Consider the following 22,352-nt stretch of genomic DNA (forward strand, 5'->3'; position numbering starts at 1 on the left):
AATGGGTCACAAGAAGGACTTGACAGGCTCAGAAAAGTCAAAAATAGTGAGATATCTTGCAGAGGGATGCAGCACTCTTAAAATTGCAAAGCTTCTGAAGCGTGATCATCGAACAATCAAGCGTTTCATTCAAAATAGTCAACAGGGTCGCAAGAAGCGTGTGGAAAAACCAAGGCGCAAAATAACTGCCCATGAACTGAGAAAAGTCAAGCGTGCAGCTGCCAAGATGCCACTTGCCACCAGTTTGGCCATATTTCAGAGCTGCAACATCACTGGAGTGCCCAAAAGCACAAGGTGTGCAATACTCAGAGACATGGCCAAGGTAAGAAAGGCTGAAAGACGACCACCGCTGAACAAGACACACAAGCTGAAACGTCAAGACTGGGCCAAGAAATATCTCAAGACTGATTTTTCTAAGGTTTTATGGACTGATGAAATGAGAGTGAGTCTTGATGGGCCCGTGGCTGGATTGGTAAAGGGCAGAGAGCTCCAGTCCGACTCAGACGCCAGCAAGGTGGAGGTGGAGTACTGGTTTGGGCTGGTATCATCAAAGATGAGCTTGTGGGGCCTTTTCAGGTTGAGGATGGAGTCAAGCTCAACTCCCAGTCCTACTGCCAGTTTCTGGAAGACACCTTCTTCAAGCAGTGGTACAGGAAGAAGTCTGCATCCTTCAAGAAAAACATGATTTTCATGCAGGACAATGCTCCATCACACGCGTCCAAGTACTCCACAGCGTGGCTGGCAAGAAAGGGTATAAAAGAAGAAAATCTAATGACATGGCCTCCTTGTTCACCTGATCTGAACCCCATTGAGAACCTGTGGTTTATCATCAAATGTGAGATTTACAAGGAGGGAAAACAGTACACCTCTCTGAACAGTGTCTGGGAGGCTGCGGTTGCTGCTGCACGCAATGTTGATGGTGAACAGATCAAAACACTGACAGAATCCATGGATGGCAGGCTTTTGAGTGTCCTTGCAAAGAAAGGTGGCTATATTGGTCACTGATTTGTTTTTGTTTTGTTTTTGAATGTCAGAAATGTATATTTGTGAATGTTGAGATGTTATATTGGTTTCACTGGTAAAAATAAATAATTTAAATGGGTATATATTTGTTTTTTGTTGAGTTGCCTAATAATTATGCACAGTAATAGTCACCTGCACACACAGATATCCCCCTAAAATAGCTAAAACTAAAAACAAACTAAAAACTACTTCCAAAAATATTCAGCTTTGATATTAATGAGTTTTTTGGGTTCATTGAGAACATGGTTGTTGTTCAATAATAAAATTAATCCTCAAAAATACAACTTGCCTAATAATTCTGCACTCCCTGTAAACCAGGCATACTGCCTGGTAGGGTGGATCATACTGCTAAAATGATATCTTTGTGATGTCTGTAGGTAGAACCTTTGCCGAGATATCTGTTTTTAGTAATATGCAGATGAGCTGGTATGAGCACAAAGGACTGAGCCCTCGGAGCACCTCTCTAGTAACACTCCTCTGATCTGGGCACTCTCTTGATTGACAGAGCTAGTCAATGAAGTCACAGGAAGCAGGGAGTTCCCAGAGCAGAGGGGTGCTCCAAGGGCTCAGTCCAGCCTCTGGACCTGCCTACAGAAATCACAAAGGTATAGTTCTAATCAGCATGATCAACTCTACAAACAGGATTGATCATGCTGTCAGATGCTCTTGAAGTTTTAGTGGCTGTTCATTAGAGATGCAATAGTTACTTATGAACAGTTATTATACACTTTAAGGTGAGGTTCACACGACCGCTTTTACAGCAGAATTCTGACACACCGAAAATCTGCCGGCGGTCCCTTCCCTTCTGCCTCCCACACATCTCATTGGGAGGCAGTGCTGAGGATAGCGGAGCGTCGGCTTATAGCTGCAGCCACACTGAGTAGGGACTTGACAGATCAGACAGCCACCACAATCAACTTTTTGCATTAAGATGTTTCAAGTGATGACTTTTATGTGGTTGGGAAGCTTCACAGATAGCACTTGGGGGGGTATGTATAGGGCAGATTAGAGAGTGGAGAAGGAGGAAAGCCTCCAAATCTTTTAGGAAAAGCAGATCATACAGGCTATAGAAGGGAGGAAAGCACAGGGGGACGTAGGGCGAATCACATAGGCTGTGTATTGGTATACACAGAGAGGAGAGAACTCACATCAGACTCCACAGGAAGAGGAGAATCAAACATTGCTCGGCTTCAATGAGTGTTGGCACAAGAGAGAAGAAATCCCTCCTGTGCCAAAACCAGGAGCAGGTTGAGAAAATTTATATAAGGGGGAGGTCTGGCAATGAAGAAATGCAGTTTGTGGCCTGAAACTTAGTGCAACTTTTATAACTCAAGGTAACCACTAACTTTTCAAAATAGTTTTTTGCTTGTCAAAAGTGTTCATAGCCTTTAGTCTCCAAAATCTCTCCAGTGTCGTTGACCTGGAATCACTTTGATGAATATACTGTACATTTTTCCTTCTATATGTTCATTGGAAGCAGCAGTCCTGCTGTCTGCCCTTTACCAAAAGTATTGGTTTGCTTCAAAAAATAGGCCTGAATCCATTGAATTCTATGTGTGTACTGAAACATCCATTATTTAAAAAAATAAAATTCCCGTGGATGGCCGGTTGGCATGAAAAAGGCAGTAGCATGCACTACTTTGGTGGACAGTACATGTCTATTCTATGTCATGATCCAGTGAAAACCACTGACCGTGCCGAGCGTTGTTATAAAGCCTAACGTGCAGCTTATTGCACACAGCCTCCCAATCTTCACATACTGAGCTGGAGCAGCGGAAGTGGTTGGCAGGTCATGTCGTAACTTGTTGAAGTTAATGGAAAGTACGGCGGTTACTGGCGTGAGACCGCAATGGTGGTGTGAAAGAATTTACTAAGAAGCAATGTGCTAGATGCCAAGAGAATCCATCATTGTATGTAATGTTTTGCTTCATGGGATTTGAGGTTTGTAGAGGAGCTACATGTCCAAACAAAGCCATCAGTTTATTCTAGATTCTGAAATCGGGGGCGTACAAAGATCTCGGTGACCCATAGAAAAACTTAGTATGGGTCCCGCTGCCTTATGCTGTACTCAGTACGTGTGTGAGACCATTGTGGCGAAGCCAACCTCGCCACTGGGTTTTGGAGGGGCCTGTTTGCCAGCCTCTTGCCCCAGGATTATGGGCCCTCTCATCAGCCCATGCTAAACTTTTGAACCCCTGGTCTAATTCGTGCCATTTTGGGATGTGTTAAATGTCTATGTGTACTGTAAAGGGTGGGACATTGTATATTTGAGTAGTGATGTCTGTCCTATTGTCCCCACATGTGTATTGGCGATTTCCCTTTGTCCTGAGAGAATTGAATTACTCCTCGGTTGTCTCCAGGACAGAAGACATTGTGTATTCTCCTGCCTGTGATGATTACATTAACCCGTGTAAGGTAATTGTATCACAGGCAGAGGGGAGGATTTTGTGTGGGAGTGTTTTACTTTATTGTATGTGTTTATTGGTTGTTTTTACAAAACCCTGGGGGTGGTAACCTTGTTGGAAAATGTGTATAAGTCAATGCTTGTGTGTTCAATAAAGAGTTCCTGTTTTACCCTTCATCATGTTGAGGCTGGTGTTTGGGTAACTGATCGACACTGGGGATTGCTATACGCTGAAGATTTGCTATACTCCCCTGGCTATACTATTAGCTCTTGTAAGAGCTGTTCCTGCTCTCTGGATTTAGGAGAGGTTCACCCACTGGAGCCTTGTCGTAGGTCCAGGGTGGGTAGGAGACGGCGAGACCTCAACCAAGCTTCGGCGGTTCGTGGGGTCTGTGGCGGTTATGGTGTCAAGTGGAGTGCTTGGAGTCCTCGGGAAGCGCTAGGAGCATTATTCGATGGAGGTACCCGGTCGGGGTGCCAGAAGATCCGTTACAACAATGCCTCAGCGTAATTAAGCTTTATAAATGCTTTATAAATATGGTGCTCATTTCGACCACCATATTACTCCTGGCAAGAATACATTGATATATCTGATTCCCATCTAATACAAAAAAAAATGGTTGCCTGCAGCCACCACTAGGGGGAGCTCTGCCTAGGAATTTATACAGTGAGTTCTTATTTATTAGAATGGAAGCTAAAGCAATCTCTTTGCATTGTTGGCTGCATGGAAATGCAGTGTTTTATCAGCTTTTCTGCACTGACCAACTCCCTCCACTACAGAATGAGTGGAGCGTTGTGGTTTTATACTCTGTATTAGGACACATGGGACATTACTTTTTTTTTTTTCTCTAGCCAGATTGTTGCAAAAAGTCTGTCTACCTCTCAAGGAACCTGTATGTCCATCTGTTACTTACATGGATGTTCCACTGTTTTCTGGAGAAATGAATCCTAGCTGGTAGCTTCTAATGAATAACAGCAGCAGGACCACTGGGATCGTCTCATTGGGGGACCCTTCATGAAAGAAGGGGTCATCCAACGTGGACAACCTACTTAAAGAGAACCTGTCATGTTATATATGCACTGACAGCTATCTCTGTATGCCAAGCTACATCAAGATCACTTCCCATCACTGATAGGACCGCCCACTGGACTCCTAATCCTAGAAAGAACAGAGATTTAGATGAATGAAGTACAAGTTATACTGAAACGTTTCCAACAAAATATATATTAATGTTCTCAGCTCCCCCCCCCCCCCGCTCTAGAACGTGCTGCCTGAAGATGCATTTTCATGGTGAAAGGTTCCCTTTAAGGAACCAGTAACGTGACATATGTACGGCTTGTCTGCTGTGGACAGAAGATGGGCGGTCTTTAGCTGTAAAACAGCCTAGGGCAGCGGTAAAGACCTCCCATTTGTGCCGGTGGCATCACCGGTATCACTGCTAGGTGGGAATCTCTGCCTAGCATACCCATGTGAAGCCCGGTATGTCACCGGTAGTAAAGATGCTCCACTCAGACATGGTAAATGAGTGAAGGGAAGCTTATGTCCGAGTTCAGCTCCGAACCTGGACAACCCCTTTAAGTTGTGGCATATTCTATAGGGTGCAGAGGTTTATTATGGTGGATACACTTGAATATTTATTGGGTAAATCAATGCGTTACGATGTCATACAGCGCTGCACAGTCACAGGGTTATGGCTTATTAAGTATTATTCAAGGCAAGACTAAAAATCAATTTTTGCCCAGCCTTGGGGTACGTTTACCCCCAACCCTTCACCCCCCTTCCCTCCTCACACAAAATCTTATATAGTGTATCTGGGGTCTCACAACGCAGGGACCCTGAAAGCTCTGGCTTCCTCTCAATTAATTTGGTTGCCACCTGTCCAGTAAACCATTCACACGAGCGAGTTTTCCGCGCGGGTACAATGCGTGACGTGAACGCACAGCACCCGCACTGAATACTGACTCATTCATTTCAATGGGTCTGTGTACATGAGCGTTTTTTTTTAAGCATCAGTTCTGCGTTGGGTGAAAAACGCAGCATGTTCTATATTCTGCGTTTTTCCCGCAGCCCTGGCCCCATAGAAGTGAATGGGGCTGCGTGAAAAACACATCGCATCCGCAAGTATGTGATGGTTGCTAAGAGATGTTGTTTGTAAACCTTCAGATTTTTTATCAACGCGCGTGAAAAACGCATCAAAACGCATTGCACCTGCGTGGAAAATACTGAACGCAATCGCAGACAAAACGGACTGACCTTGCTTGCAAGATGGTGCGAGTTTCACTGAACGCACCCTGAACGCATCCGGAGCCAATCCGTCACGCTTGTGTGAAAGTGGCCTAACGTATTTTTGGTCTGTGTCCATTACGTTTCCTTTGGAGCCCGTATGCAGAACCCATTCATTTCAATGGGGCCACAAAAAATCGCAAATGACTCTGTGTGCATTCCATATCCGTATGTTCACAAGTCCATTACGCAAAAAAATAGGACATGTCCTATTCTTGTCCATTTTGCGGACAAGGACAGGCATTGTTATGATGGATCCGCAAAAAAAACGAATGTAACATGGACGTAATCTGTTTTTTTTTGCGGATACGTGTTTTGCGGACCACAAAATACATACAGTTGTGTGCATGAGCCCTAAGCCGGTATTACCAGCAGGAAGCCTGGTACTTACTTTGTACTGGGTACATTATGTGTCGGTAATTTTGAGTAGCCAATGAGGGATGAGATACCTCCTTGCTACTAAGGGCTATATCTCAGGCTGTATAGCAGCCAGAGCTACGAGTCAGGTCAGAGGCTGTGCCAAGTATGAATGCTATCCCCTATCTTCTATCCCCTGTCCCCAGGAGAGGGTTTTACTAACTACAACATTCAGAATCTGATATTTCTAGCTGTTCCATAGACGGGAACAAGGATCGCCGTTCTTGGGGGTCACAACGGTTGGACCCCTACTGATCAGTTAGTTATCCACTAGCCTGTGGATAGGGAACAATTTTCATATTTGGCTAAAGCTAAAAAAGTGAGGATTGTGGCACTAGCCAACATACAGCCTGAGATATAATTCTTAAAAATTGGGTCGGGAGTGAAATCTGCAGATATTACTTAATCTTTTTCCCCCAGAAAGGAGTGAGATGGCCACTTGTCCATCTAATTTCCCAGCGTCTGGATCACCAAACATAGACCTATCACTAAACTGTCCATTTTATACCGTTCCTCCTGTCCATACTGGATCTTTAGCCTAAAATCTGCGGAGCGCTTCTCTAGCGATACCCGTTACACACTGCAGTAATGGAGACTATCACTACGGAGGAATCGAACACATTTCTGACAGGGCAAACTGGCCTCCTGCATAGGGCTGCACGGTTCAGGGGCAGCAGTGGAATAGGTGTTGAAGATGGATTTTTCATGGCTTTGTGTGCCCCCAAACCACACACCATTTTTACCTCTGTAAACTTGACCGATATTTGTTTTATTGTTAAAGCTTTCAACCCTAATCATGATACCTGCACAAGAGATTGTCTTGCACTGGGCTAAACTACAGCATAAGGCCCCCCCCCCCCCCCCCCCCCCCTCCCTCCCAAGTATTGAAATTGAAAGATTAAGACAAAATAAAATTTTACTTTAAAATGGCAGAAAATAAATATTCCAAAACACAATCACATGGCTACAAGTCAGGAGCACAAGCAGCAAACGGTCGTTCTTGGCTGCAGTGTCGATCACGCCCACTAGATGGCGAACATACTTTAGACTGCGCGCACGGGCTGGACTGGACGGCGCTTCCGCCATTCACAACATGGCGGGAGGTCAGAGGTGAAAGTTGACAGCGTGCAGTCACATGACACTGAAGCTGAAGATGGCTGCTGTGCAGTGGTGAGAACCGTCTCCTCTCCTCATAGATGTGCGCTGTGTGACTGTACTGACATGTATGTGAGCGTGCACCCCTTCATGTCTGCTATGTTGTAACATGGATTGGCTGAGGCTTCACTGATGCATTATGGGAGAAATAGCACCAAAGCAAGAAAAGTGGTGACATTCAACCAATCAGGGGGCTGCAAAGGGCCTTAAAATAGGAGCTTAAATCTGATTGGTTGCTGTGAAAAATCTCTCCGGCCTTCTCTGGGTCCTACAGTGTCTGTGTATCGTGGTATTATACAACGTGTGTGTCAGTGTATCGCGGTATTGTACCACGTGTGTATCGTGGTATTGTGCCACGAGTGTGTCTGTGTATCGTGGTATTGTGCATCGCGGTATTGTGCCACGCGTGTGTCTGTGTATCGCGGTATTGTGCCACGCGTGTGTCTGTGTATCGCGGTATTGTGCCACGCGTGTGTCTGTGTATCGCGGTATTGTGCCACGCGTGTGTCTGTGTATCGCGGTATTGTGCCACGCGTGTGTCTGTGTATCGCGGTATTGTGCCACGCGTGTGTCTGTGTATCGCGGTATTGTGCCACGCGTGTGTCTGTGTATCGCGGTATTGTGCCACGCGTGTGTCTGTGTATCGTGGTATTGTGCCACGCGTGTGTCTGTGTATCGCGGTATTGTGCCACGCGTGTGTCTGTGTATCGCGGTATTGTGCCACGCGTGTGTCTGTGTATCGCGGTATTGTGCCACGCGTGTGTCTGTGTATCGCGGTATTGTGCCACGCGTGTGTCTGTGTATCGCGGTATTGTGCCACGCGTGTGTCTGTGTATCGCGGTATTGTGCCACGCGTGTGTCTGTGTATCGCGGTATTGTGCCACGCGTGTGTCTGTGTATCGCGGTATTGTGCCACGCGTGTGTCTGTGTATCGCGGTATTGTGCCACGCGTGTGTCTGTGTATCGCGGTATTGTGCCACGCGTGTGTCTGTGTATCGCGGTATCGTGCCACGCGTGTGTCTGTGTATCGCGGTATCGTGCCACGCGTGTGTCTGTGTATCGCGGTATCGTGCCACGCGTGTGTCTGTGTATCGCGGTATCGTGCCACGCGCGTGTCTGTGTATCGCGGTATCGTGCCACGCGCGTGTCTGTGTATCGCGGTATCGTGCCACGCGCGTGTCTGTGTATCGCGGTATCGTGCCACGCGCGTGTCTGTGTATCGCGGTATCGTGCCACGCGCGTGTCTGTGTATCGCGCCACGCGCGTGTCTGTGTATCGCGCCACGCGCGTGTCTGTGTATCGCGCCACGCGCGTGTCTGTGTATCGCGCCACGCGCGTGTCTGTGTATCGCGCCACGCGCGTGTCTGTGTATCGCGCCACGCGCGTGTCTGTGTATCGCGCCACGCGCGTGTCTGTGTATCGCGCCACGCGCGTGTCTGTGTATCGCGCCACGCGCGTGTCTGTGTATCGCGCCACGCGCGTGTCTGTGTATCGCGCCACGCGCGTGTCTGTGTATCGCGCCACGCGCGTGTCTGTGTATCGCGCCACGCGCGTGTCTGTGTATCGCGCCACGCGCGTGTCTGTGTATCGCGCCACGCGCGTGTCTGTGTATCGCGCCACGCGCGTGTCTGTGTATCGCGCCACGCGCGTGTCTGTGTATCGCGCCACGCGCGTGTCTGTGTATCGCGCCACGCGCGTGTCTGTGTATCGCGCCACGCGCGTGTCTGTGTATCGCGCCACGCGCGTGTCTGTGTATCGCGCCACGCGCGTGTCTGTGTATCGCGCCACGCGCGTGTCTGTGTATCGCGCCACGCGCGTGTCTGTGTATCGCGGTATCGCGCCACACACGTGTCTGTGTGCTGCAGTACTGTACCACATCTGTGTGCCACGGTGCTATACGACATATGTCTCTGTGTGCTGCTGTACTATACCCTGTATAGGTATATGTAGAAACAATAGAAATGTTACATTTGAGTCAGCATGGTCAACCCTACCAGGCAATATGGAGTTGATCCTGCTGACAGAAGCACTTAAAGGGATTTTCCGAAAACAGCACCAATTTGGCTAAGGGAGGGGAAATGCTATAAAACAAAGACCCGCTACTCACCTAAATAATCCCCCACTGTTCCAGCTCCGGTGGTCCCTGCCAGTTTTTGTTTATTGCCCTGCAGCGATGACATACCCATCTAGGCACAAGACCACTGAAGCCAGGGATTGACTGCAGCTGCCACGTGTGTAGACAGAGACTGCCGGGGACCACCCGAGCGGCAGCACTGGAGCAGTGAGGATTTCATCAGGTCTATACCACACTGTCCAATGGCTGACATATATATATGTATGTATCCCCTGTATGAGGTGTGAACAGTCGATTAAAGGGGCGTATCTGGGGACAGGTTCCCCTTAAGTCTTCCCACTCCAGTGACTGCACCGTCTATAGTGGCGCTATCATTTTATTTTTCTCCGTGTTCAGGCATTCCCGGGAGAGAAATTACTCGGAGGAGTTTGACTCCTGCAGGCCGGAGAGAATACCCGTAGACTATGGGGACTACCATCCCTTAAAGACCATCACGGTAAGTAGAACTCCGCCACCTCGATAAAATAAGGAGGCACCTGCCGTGAGTATTATAATGTGTGGTACATTACCCGAACTGCTGCAGAACCTCTTTTTCAATAGAAGGACACCCCTGGGTGTGAAGTTCTGCTAATGATTGATATAAAACTTTTCCTTCACCAAGAGATTCTGCAGCAGCTATAGCTTATCTGCAGGCATTTAGTGGACTGTCCGAACTGCCATACCAGTGGACAGACGTGAGGGGCTGTTTCCGGAAAAGCAGATACTTCCTTTTTAATCCCGGAAATCCCCTTTAAGTGATATACGCGCAGATGGAATACAATAATAATCTCTTCCTGGAACATTTTTTGCTGTCATCTACCTTCTGCTGGAATTTCCATTTTGGCCACCAGATGGCGGCATCTTCAGGAATTTCCACATTGCTGCTGCATCCAGTGACATTACGGGATATTGTGAAATTGCTCTTTAACCACTTCCTTAAGAAATTGTGTATTTTGGGCTGAATGTAACACAATAAAGCATTTAGCAGTTTCCCTAAGGCTCGCTGATTTCTTCATAGAGGGTCAGCACATACAGTCCAGCTCTTCAGTAGAATGTAGGACTTTGTTTTGTTTAGTTTTTTTCGTGGTCCAAAATTTTACAGATAACCTTTGTAAATGTGATCTTATTTTTTTTCTTAAAGGTCACAGAATCTAAATCTAAAAAACTGGGAAGGAAGGAAAGCACGTCCTCCAGCTCCTCTTCATGCTCCTCTAATTCGGTGGCGGACCCGCTGAGCAGCGTCCTGGACGGGACAGATCCCTTATCTATGTTCGCGGCCACAGCGGAATCAGTTGCAGCGACCACGGTAATGAGCCCCTAGGTCATCTCAGACTGCTCCCCTGGAGAAGGCCAGTTCATGTGGGGCAGCTGCCAATTTCCGGAAAACGATCAGACATGAGCGCTCTTCTATAATAAAAGGATTTGACCAAGATTTAAGCGTAACTCTGTCCACAGAAGAAAGGTAAGCGTCTGATTGGTGGGGGTTCGCCCCATGTCCCCCCATATGAATAGAGTGGCAGTCGAGCACACATGCTGCTGCTCCATTCGTTCTGTATGGGACGCCTGGAGACAGCAGCGTACCGCAGAGATGACGAGAGGGGCAGAACGCATGCTCAATCACCGAACATGTTGTAGAGGAACACAGGACCTCTTTTGGTGTGATTGCTGGGGTTCCTAGTGGTCGGACCCCCTCAGATCAGACACTTGTACATTCAAGTCTTGGGGATACATTCAAATCTTGGCAAACCCTTTAAAGCGGTTATGCCATGATGTAAAAAAATGAAAATCAGACATCAAATAGTACATGATCATCTGTAAATGTAGAACCAGCCCTGTATCTCACATGGATCCAGAGGAGTGTGTCCTTTCTGCCACAGCTGTCTCCCTATCGCAGCTCAGGGTGTGTTTCCTTTCAGCCACAGCTCAGGGGGCATGTCATTTCTTTTGCAGCTCACTTCCTATCACAGCTCAGGGGGCATGTCCTTTCTCAGAGGTTGTGTCCTTTCTGCCACAGCTCAGGGGGCATGTCCTTTCTCAGAGGTTGTGTCCTTTCTGCCACAGCTCAGGGGGCATGTCCTTTCTCAGAGGTTGTGTCCTTTCAGCCACAGCTCAGGGGGCATGTCCTTTCTTTTGCAGCTCACTTCCTATCACAGCTCAGGGGGCATGTCCTTTCTCAGAGGTTGTGTCCTTTCTGCCACAGCTCAGGGGGCATGTCCTTTCTCAGAGGTTGTGTCCTTTCTGCCACAGCTCAGGGGGCATGTCCTTTCTCAGAGGTTGTGTCCTTTCTGCCACAGCTCAGGGGGCATGTCCTTTCTCAGAGGTTGTGTCCTTTCTGCCACAGCCCAGGGGGCATGTCCTTTCTCAGAGGTTGTGTCCTTTCTGCCACAGCTCAGGGGGCATGTCCTTTCTTTTGCAGCTCTTTTCCTATCACAGCTCAGGGAGCATGTCCTTTCTCAGAGGTTGTGTCCTTTCTGTCACATCTCTCTCCCTATCAGCTCAGGGGGCATGTCCTTTCTACTGTAACCCCCTCCCTATCACATTCGATCAGTGCAGCACCAAATTAAATCCCACACCTACAGCAGTGCCGACCGTATCCTCTACATATTACTGCTCAGTTAGTATGTCCTTTCTCAGGGGGTGTTTCCTTTCTGTCACAGCTCCCTATCAGCTCAGGGGGCACATCCTTTCTTCTGCAGCTCACTCCTTATCACTGCTCAGTTGTGATGTCCTTTCTCAGGGGGCATGTCCTTTCTGCTGCACCTTTCTTCTTATAACTGTCACAGTTTCTAACAGTAGATGTGGCTGGTGGTAGTTGAAGGGTGGAACTGAGCATGTGCGACCACCTCTGTGGGTGGACATGCATATTACTATCTCACAACTGGAGTATTTTTGTAGCAGAAAGTAAATGACAAAAGTAATTCGTTTTTCATGCTGAGTTATCTAAAAATAACATTTAATGGTGACTCAACCCCTTTAAGGCCTCATGCACACGACCGTGCCGTGTTTTGCTGTCCACAAATTGCGGATTTGCAAAACATTCCGCAAAACAAACAAGAATTGGACATGTTCTGTTTTTTTGTTGTTTTGCGGGGTCACGGAATGGAGCAACGGATGCGGACATCACACGGAGTGCAGTCCGTATCTTCTGCAGCCCCATTAAAGTGAATGGGTCCACCTCCGAGCCGCAGAAAATGCGCCTTAGATGTGGACCCAAACAACGTTGGTGCGCATGAGGCCTAAGTGTTCCACCAGACCTAAAGAATCCAAGAACATTTATCTTCTGCTGTAGGGGACAGTTTGTTATCTGTCACATCTCCAACGGTTTATCTATATAGGCTGAATGTGGAGTGTGGCCTTTTGGTGCCAAGGGCATCATTTGACCCCCCCCACATTATAATGGGTTGTAAAGAGGAATCTGACTCTATAGATGGAGCCTTACTCTGCAGCTCCTGGACCATAGAGCGTGTGGTGCACCCGCCTATGATTTCTTCTGTATGATTAGTTCTCTTCCATGCGTTCAGCCCTACGTCTATAGGGTTTCCAGCCAGCTGCCATAATTATTCCTCCACCTTTTTACAGGATATTAACAGGAAGAAGCGGGACAAGGAGGACTACATAGGAAGCGATTTTGAACCGTGGTCAAGTAAGCGGGGTGAGATCCTGGCCAGATACACGACTACCGAGAAGCTTTCTATTGTGAGTGGATTTTTGGACTGATTGTGCAGAATTCCTTATTTTATTTGTATGCGAAAAGGGATATGTAATGTTCATGACCTATTCTAAGCATAGGTCATCGATATCAGATCAGTGGGGGTCCGACCCCCGGCACCTGATCAACTGGATGGATGGCATGGGTAGTGTTCTGAATGGAAATGAAGTGCTGCTTCCATTCGTATTGAACAGATAACGTAATATTACTGGATTATTATGAATTTAAAGTATTATAATTTATTTTATTTTATTTTCAGAATTTGTTCATGGGCTCAGACCGAGGTATGTACTGATTCTTTTCTAGTTATAGTTTGCCTAAAATATAAAATAGAAATTAAAGGGGTTTTCTGAGATTATATATTTTTTTTAACTGATCACCTATCCAGAGCTGGATAGGTCATCAGTATCCGATCGGTGGGGGTCCAATGTCCGGGACCCTCGCTGATCAGCTGTTGGAGAAGGCTCCGGCGCTCGCAGTAGCGTCATGGCCTTCTCCAGCCAATTGACGTCACGGTAATCGGTCACAAGGCCTAGGAGCAGCTCAGCCCCAATGAAGTGAATGGAGCTGGACTATACAGTGTACGGCGCTGCGCTTGGTGAGCGAGCACCGGTACCTTATCGTCAGAGGTCCCCACAGATCAGGTACTGATGACCTATACAGAGGATAGGTCGTCAATCAAAAATCTCAGGTCGCATGCTTAAATGGCCCTCAAAGGGCCGATGAAAGAGGAGCTGTCGCCTCTCCTGACATCAGTGGAATACAATCAGGGCGGTCATACTCTACCCACCCGCCCCACAGTATGTCTGGTCTGTATAATATTAAGACACGGATCCGTAATCAGAAGCTCCCGAGACCTGGTGCAAGTTGTGCAATTATTCCCCCAAGCTACTGCAAATGCCGTCACATGTCACCCTGTACAGTGGCCTTACTGTAGGGTCTCTGGACACTAAAATAAGTGCTGGTTTCATGAGGGAGAGGGCATTTTCCCCCAAAATGAATGTGTACTATTAATGCAGCAGCTTGAGTGTTATTTTAGCTTTAAAGGGGGTTTTCCGGGAGTTTTATACTGATGACCTATCCTCAAGATAGGTCATCAGTATCTGATTGGTGGGGGTCCGACACCCAGGGGCCCCCAATGATCAGAATCGGCGCTCTCAGCTTTTCCTAGGTCAGTGATGTCATGTTCATCGGTCACATGGCCTAGGAGCAGCTCAGCCCCATAGAAGCGAATAGGGCTGAGCGCGATACTAAGAGCAGCAACACAATGTACGGCGCGGTGCTTGGTAAGTTATGAGAAGACCGCTGCGCTCACAGGAGCGCTGGTGCCTTCTCAAACAGCTGATCGGTGGGGGTCCCGGGTGTTGGACCTTCACCAATCAGATACTGATGACCTATCCTGAGGGTGGGTCATCAGTATTAAAGTCTTGGAAAACCCTTTTTTAAAGAGAACCTGTCCCCTCTCATGACATGTCATGCATTCCCCATGTAATAACAATCCTGAAGCATCTATTCTTATGGCTCTGTGATGTGCCGTTCCTTTATTATTCCTGCTAGAAGTTATGAATAAATTACTATCAGTTTGCAGTGAAGGTCTAGCTGGGTGTTACCAGTTGAAAGTGTGTCCCTGCTCAGTCAGACGTTGGCAGCACTGATTGGATAGTATCAGACTGTGCAGGGACAGAACTCCAACTGGTAACACCCATCTGGACCTTCATTGTAAACTGCTAGAAATTAATTCATAACTTCTAGAAGGAATAATAGAGGAATGGCACAGCATAGAGTCATGAGAATAAAGGCTCCAGAATTGTTATTCCATGGGGAATGCAAGTAGTTACTAAAATGGACATGTCAGGAGAGGGGACAGGTCCTCTTTAACGCTAAAGTGGCATTTGAGGAGCTGCATTAAGGCCTCTTTCACACGGGCGTTGCGGGAAAATGTGCGGGTACGTTGCGGGAACACCCGCGATTTTTCAGCGCGAGTGCAAAACATTGTAATTCGTTTTGCACTCGCGTGAGAAAAATCACGCATGTTTGGTACCCAAACCCGAACTTCTTCACAGAAGTTCGGGCTTGGGATCTGTGTTCTGTAGATTGTATTATTTTCCCTTATAACATGGTTATAAGGGAAAATAATAGCATTCTGAATACAGAATGCAAAGTAAACTAGCGCTGGAGGGGTTAAAAAATAAAATAAAAAATGTAACTCACCTTAGTCCACTTGATAGCGCAGCCGGCATCTCCTTCTGTATTCTTTCTTTAGGACCTGGGTAAAGGACCTTTTGATGACGTCACTCCGGTCATCACATGATCCATCACCATGGTAAAAGATCATGTGACCATTTGATGACCGGAGTGACGTCACCAAAGGTCCTTTACCCAGGTCCTAAAGAAAGAATACAGAAGGAGATGCCGGCTGCGCTATCAAGTGGACTAAGGTGAGTTACATTATTTTATTAATGCTATTATTTTCCCTTATAACCATGTTATAAGGGAAAATAATAATGATTGGGTCTCCATCCCGATCATCTCCTAGCAACCGTGCGTGAAAATCGCACCGCATCCGCACTTGCTTGCGGATGCTTGCGATTTTCACGCAACCCCATTCACTTCTATGAGGCCTGTGTTGCGTGAAAAACGCTAAATATAGAGCTTGCTGCGATTTTCACGCAACGCACAAGTGATGCGTGAAAATCACCGCTCATGTGAACAGCCCCATAGAAATGAATGGGTCGGTATTCAGTGCGGGTGCAATGCGTTCAACTCACGCATCGCATCCGCGCGGAATACTCGCCCGTGTGAAAGGGGCCTAACAGTTTGCATTCATTTTGGGGAAAAATGCCCGCACCCTCATGAAACAAGCACTTATTTTAGTGTCCAGAGACCCTACAGTAAGGCCATTGTACAGGGTGACATGTGACGGCATTTGCAGTAGCTTGGGGGAATAATTGCACAACTTGCACCAGGTCTCGGGAGCTTCTGATTACGGATCCATGTCTTAATTATTTACAGATATTAGATACTGCAAGGCGGGTGAGTAGAGTATGATTGCTTTGATATACAGGTGAAACTTGAAAAATGTGAATATCGTGCAAAAGTCCAATTATTTCAGTAATGCAAATTAAAAGGAATTGCATTAATGCAGCTTAAAATTAGCATATTGTGAAAAGGTTCAGTATTCTAGGCTCAAAGTGTCACCCTCTAGTCAGCTAATTACTCCATACCCCCTGAGCAAAGGGGACCTGAGATTGTGACTTTGGGGTTTCATAAGCTGTAAGCCATAATCATCCAAATTATAACAAATAAAGGCTTGAAATATCTCGCTTTGCATGTAATGAGTCTCATATGTTAGTTTCACCTTTTAAGTTGCATTACTGAAATAAATGAATTTTGCACAATATTCAAATTTTTCAAGTTTCACCTGTAATAGCTTTAATTGTATTCCACTGATTCCAGCTTATTCTGTAACCAATCAATTGTTCTGTCCCTCTGGGCTGCATAGATATTAAAGGGGTTCTCTCACTTCAGCAAATGGCATTTATCATGTAGATAAAGTTAAAGGGGTTATCTCATGACAGACAATGGGGGCATAACGCTAGGATATGCCCCCATTGTCTTAGAGATGCGGGTCCCACCGCTGGAACCCGCACCTATATAGAGAACGGAGCCCCGCAAGTTGGTGGTTGGAGTGCTCCGGTCCGGCCACCACCAAGCCGGCTCCCGATAGTAGTGAATGGGAGCTTACCGCGCATGCGCGGCCCCCGCTCCCATTCATTTCTATGGGGCCGACGGAAATAGCCGTAGCTATTTTCCCCAGCCCCGTAGAAAATGAATGGAGGGCGGCTGCGCATGCGCAGTGCGCCCTCGTTCACTTGCAGGGCTCAGTTCTCGATATAGGTGCGAGGTGGGACCTGCACCTATAAGACAATGGGGGCATATTCTAGCGATATGCCCAATTGTCCATGATGAGACAACCCCTTTAATACAAGGCACTTACTAATGTATTGTGATTGTCCATATTGCTTCCTTTGCTGGCTGGATTAATTTTTCCATCACATTATACACTGCTCGTTTCCAGGGGGTTACAACTACCCTGCAATCCACCAGAGAGGCAAACTATTTTTCCTATAGTGTGCAAGCATGACCACTGCTGCTGGATTGCAGGGTGGTCGTGACCTCTGGATACGAGCAGTGTATAATGTGATGGCAAAATGAATCCAGACAGGAAAGGAGGCAATATGGACAATCACAATACATTAGTAAGTGCCTTGTATTGACTTTCTCTACGTGATAAATGCCACTTTCTGAAGTGACACAACTTCTTTAACATGAGCTGTGCTTATATAAAGATCACTCGCACAACAAAATGATTCCCTATTTATTTATTTTTTTGTGTTTTGTTGCCTGATTTTACTTTACACGATTTCAGAGTCGACATTTTTATAAAAAGTTTAATAACTCAGGAAATACAGTGAATGTATCGTATAAATCCGCTTCGGAATCCTTGATAGAAGTCCGAGGCTGACCCTCAGATTGATGCGGTATATATACAGTTGTACATGCTGCAGACGCGCACACTGTTTTAGCCCCGTTTCCGCATGGAAAATCTGCTGTGCGACTATACCCTGCATGTAGAATCCATGGCAAAAATCTGAGCCCAGACTTCACGTCAAGAAGACATTTCCGTATAAATGAATCGGCATCTGCAGAACGGGTGTGGACCCATTTATTTCAATGGGGCCACAAAAGATGCGGACGCAAAAAAGATAGAGCATGTCCTATTCTTTTCCGCAATTGCAGACAAGAATAGGCATTTCTATCATAGTGCTGGCCATGAGCGGTCCGCAAATAGTGGGACTCACACAGGCTGGCATCCGTGTTTTCCAGATCCGCACGGCCGTCTGAAAGAGCCCTAAGAAAGACACCACAACCACAGATCCAGTAGATCTGAGAGGCTATGAACACCTTTTGGAGGCAATTTTTTATGATTACATTTTAATCATTTTTTCATTTGGCCTTTATTAAAAATTTTCAAACGGTTTTTGTCCTACAGGATTCAGTTTCAGTCTGTCTGCTGAGTGTCTTGCTTTCAGTTTCACACTGAACCTCTCTGGTTTTTGCTCTGACAGCTTGCTGTATAGCCCTTGTCTCTGAACTCCTGACAGCTCATGAACACTCATAGCTAAATTATTTTCAAACTGGTAGGAATATGGCTTAAATGAGTGTTTATGAGCCGTCAGGAGTTCAGAGATGAGGGCTATACATTGAGCCGTCAGAGCAGCAGACTGAACTTCTCGGGTTTTTGCTCTGACAGCTCGATGTATAGCCCTTGTCTCTGAACTCCTGACAGCTCACAAGCACTTTTTATAGCTAAATTACTTTCAAACTGGTAAGAATATGGCTTAAATGAGTGTTTATGAGCCGTCAGGAGTTCAGAGATGAGGGGTATACATCGAGCCGTCGGAGCAGCAGCCTGACGGGTTCAGTTTGAAACTGAAAGTTTCCTTTAAATGTCAAGTATATAAGTAAACCTTTTTACGTACGTGATTGAAATGACAGTGTTGTACCTCGTGTCTAAGTGAATGGTGACATACCTGCAGGCATGATAGATACTACTAGAAAATGTAGACTAGCACATTCATATTTATAGTCACAGGTGCATATCCATGAAGCAAACATGGTTGATAACTGCAGGCATATGGCCTTCATTCACTGCAATTTGTTTCTGATTTAGGCAAAACCTCAACTCCAGGTTCCGCAGTGTCAGAGAAAGTGAGAACGCGCCTGGAGGAGCTCGATGATCTGGAGGAAGTAAGGAGCCACTTTCTTTTCTGTTTTCTTGGTGCGAAAGGTGCAAATTTGGGTGCAAAAAAACGGTATCCCCTCATGATATTTTCCCCCCACATAATGTCATTCTTATAAGAGCCACCACTCCTCTCCTCAAGTTCTCCTCCATTGTCTGGTGAATCTATTGGCAGGGTTTGGCCGTAATTGTGAACCTCCTCACAGTCCTATGTCTTGTCAGAGGTTTTCCTGATAACTTTATATTAAAGGGGTTGTCCAGGAAGATTCCTGCTCCCCGTCACCCACGTGTCCATCTTCCAGTCTGCGGCTTGTTTAAATCCTCCCCAGCTTGGGCCGCCATGGGGGAGCCAATGACTGGTGCAAGGTCTCTTCAGCATCTCGACTTGAATGGAGTGAGTTGGGCGGTAAGGGGTGGAGGTTGTTTGGTATTGATGAAAAAAACCTAATAAATTCTCTCTAGATCACATTAAGACCCCATTCACACAACTGTATTTTTGCTCCACATCCAATCTGCATTTTTTTGGGCGAACCCGATGCAGACCCATTCATTGTCTGCAATGAATGCAGAGGGGCCGCAAAAAATGCAGACAGCACGTCCATTCCACAGCCCACAAAAAAAGATAAAAAAATGTTCTATTCTTATATTTTGTGGACGAGATTAGGTATTGTTTCAATGGGTCAGCAAAAAAAACGGATGCAACACAGACACCATCGGTATTTTTTCTGGACCCGCATTTTGCAGACCACAAAATGTGGGTATTAAAGGGGTGTTATGCTTTTACAACTTATCCCCTATCCTGTGGATAATAACTATTATATTAGTGGGGCTCCTACCTCTGGGACCCCTATCGTTCATGAGAATGGGGTCCCCGTACCCCTTGGAGCCCCTCGAAATGAACAGAATGGCAGGTTGAGCTTGCGCACTGCTGCTCCATTCCTCTCTATGGGAGTTTCAGAGACTTCCGACTCCGAGTACAGCACTCTATTTCCAGAAGTCCCATAGAGATGAATGGAGTGGCAGTTAGCATGCCCGATCTACCGCTCTGTTCATTTAGAGGAGCACGGGGTACCTGGTCTTGTGATCAGAGAGGGTTCCAGCAGTAGGATCCCCGCCGATCCTGTGGATAGGGGTTAATGTGTAACAACCGAGACACTCCCTTAAATAGGTTGCCTTATGGTAGGTGTGCTGATGGTTGCTGACGCTGAACTGGTTGTTTCAGTAAGGATAGACATTGACCATCCGCATTCATCTTCTTCCAGGGATCACAGAAAGAACTCTTGAATCTGACTCAACAAGATTACATCAGCCGAATCGAGGAGCTCAACCAGTCCCTAAAGGATGCGTGGGCCTCTGATCAGAAAGTCAAAGCCCTGAAAATAGTCATACAGGTCCCTTCTTATTGTATGGTTTATTATCGGGAAGGCTTTCTTCTTAGTGATTGATGAACCTATTTAGGCGTTGAGTCAAAGAACACCATGGACGATATAAATCATGCATCGCCTCCTAGGGCCTTGCACTAGACCTAACACAGTGCATCGGTTCCTCCCAGAGTGATCCTTTGAAGGTGTTGTCCGGGTTTAGAGCCGAACCCAAACACAACCCGATCTGCACTCCTTCACCATGAATGAGTGTAGCATCGGAGCTTTTAACGTTCCACTGCTCCCTCTTGCCTTGCGCTGCATCACGCGGGGCAGGGGCTGTTTGTTTACATCTGGACACTGCTAGGAGGAGGCTTCCGCCTAGCAGTCATCCCGGTGACGTCACCGGCTCTGATGGGCGGTCTTTAGTGGTGCCCTAGCCTGTAAAAACAGGCTAGGGCAGCGCTAAAGACCGCCCATTAGTGCCGGTGATGTCACCGGGCTCACTGCTACCCGGAAGCCTCCTCCTAGCTTACCTATGGAGAGCCTGGTATGTCACCGATCTCAAGAAAATTCCCTTGCCCTGCACGATTCAGCGCATTAGCGCGTGAAAAGCTCAGATGCTCCAATCATTCATGGTGAACGAGTGTAGATCGGGTTGTGTCCGGGTTCAGAGCTGAACCCCTTTAAGAATGGCACTATTGTCATTGCGTTGCATCTGGTCACTTTATTGTAGGTTTGGTTCTCGGGATTGCAGATAGTTGATAAATCACCGTTGTGGGCTCACCCCTTTAAATGTTAATTGCCTAAAATATATTTATACTTTTCTAGTGTTCAAAACTTCTCTCTGACACCACAGTGATCAAGTTCTACCCCAGCAAGTTTGTGCTGATCACGGATATCCTCGACACGTTTGGTAGCTATCATATCCATGTTTGCTTTGTACACTGTGTTGGGATCTGTACTCGCAGTAGGGTTGTCAAGATGACAGCTTTTCACGGAGACAGCGGGTTTCAAAGACCAAACCGTGCTCTATTTGGTTACTTCAGCATAACAGATTAGCATCCAAGTCATAGCGTCACTCAGTGGGGTGAAGTTATAACACTAACATAAAACAAACTAAATACCTGCCCGTCTGGGCTCTACCTAAAAGACAGGTGGTTCCTGTTTCACATATAGAGTCATTTTCACACCAGGGAAGATCAGGCTTCACTCAGCCTCACGGTCAGCCAGTCACCAAGCTCTAACCACTCGGGTCAGCTCTCCAGGCATCATTCCCCCAAACTGGCATTCTGGGGTTTATTTTTATTCCCCACTAATGAATCCAGCACCCGACACCTAGGAAATGGCTGTACTGGAAGGGTGTGGACTTGGAGGTCCCTCTGCCAATCCTACCTCTCAGTCTAAATGAAAATCCAGCCCATAAAATCCAAAGAAACTATTCTCTGCTGAAATAAGTGCAGCTTCTTGGATTGCATCTATCTCACCCTGCTGAGGAATCCGGGTGAGATATACACACCTTCTACCACTGTACCATACATATTACAACTTCTGTCAACATGTTCTTGTTACATGAGAATGATGACGATCTAGAGGATTGCAAAGGCAAATGTTATTTCACACTTCAAGGAATTTTCGGGCAAAACAGTTAGGGGGATAAAAGGGTCACCTGGGAATGATTTAAAATCACTGCAAGCAACCTGTCCTAGAATGTAAGGAGGACTGGTTACCTCCACTTGCATATGATTCCCGGAGAACCCCCTAAAGCTTTTATTATTTTAGCAGCCCCCTAGCAGTTTTCCTCCCCAAAAAGGGAACTTTGACAACCCCTTTAAAGAGGACCCGTCCCCTCTCCTGACATGACTGTTTTATTAGCTTCATGCATTCCCCGAGTGATAACAGTTCTGGGGCATCTATTCTTATGGCTGTATGTAAGGGTCCAGAGGGGAGGTACCTGCACAGACTCACTCTATCCAATCAGTACACCCCCCCCCCCCCAACTGGTTACCTCCCCTCTGTACCCTTACATAGAGCCATAAGAATAGATGCTCCAGAACTGTTATCACTTGGGGAATACATGAAG

The 22,352-nt window shown here is 46.6% G+C and overlaps 1 protein-coding gene across 1 annotated transcript in view; it reads left to right on the forward strand.

Annotated features, from left to right (window-relative positions):
• Positions 1-7,226: 7,226 nt before the first annotated feature.
• Positions 7,227-22,352, forward strand: part of VPS35L (VPS35 endosomal protein sorting factor like) — an 80,846-nt gene continuing 65,720 nt past the window's right edge. Inside the window, 8 exon segments of the mRNA XM_040440277.1 lie at positions 7,227-7,298; positions 9,754-9,853; positions 10,538-10,702; positions 12,976-13,092; positions 13,365-13,389; positions 18,840-18,916; positions 20,171-20,299; positions 21,101-21,185. Of these exon segments, the coding sequence (XP_040296211.1) occupies positions 7,264-7,298; positions 9,754-9,853; positions 10,538-10,702; positions 12,976-13,092; positions 13,365-13,389; positions 18,840-18,916; positions 20,171-20,299; positions 21,101-21,185 (733 nt within the window). The 5' untranslated portion in view covers positions 7,227-7,263.

Source organism: Bufo bufo, chromosome 7 (genome assembly GCF_905171765.1).
Source record: "Bufo bufo chromosome 7, aBufBuf1.1, whole genome shotgun sequence".
NCBI lineage: Eukaryota > Metazoa > Chordata > Amphibia > Anura > Bufonidae > Bufo > Bufo bufo.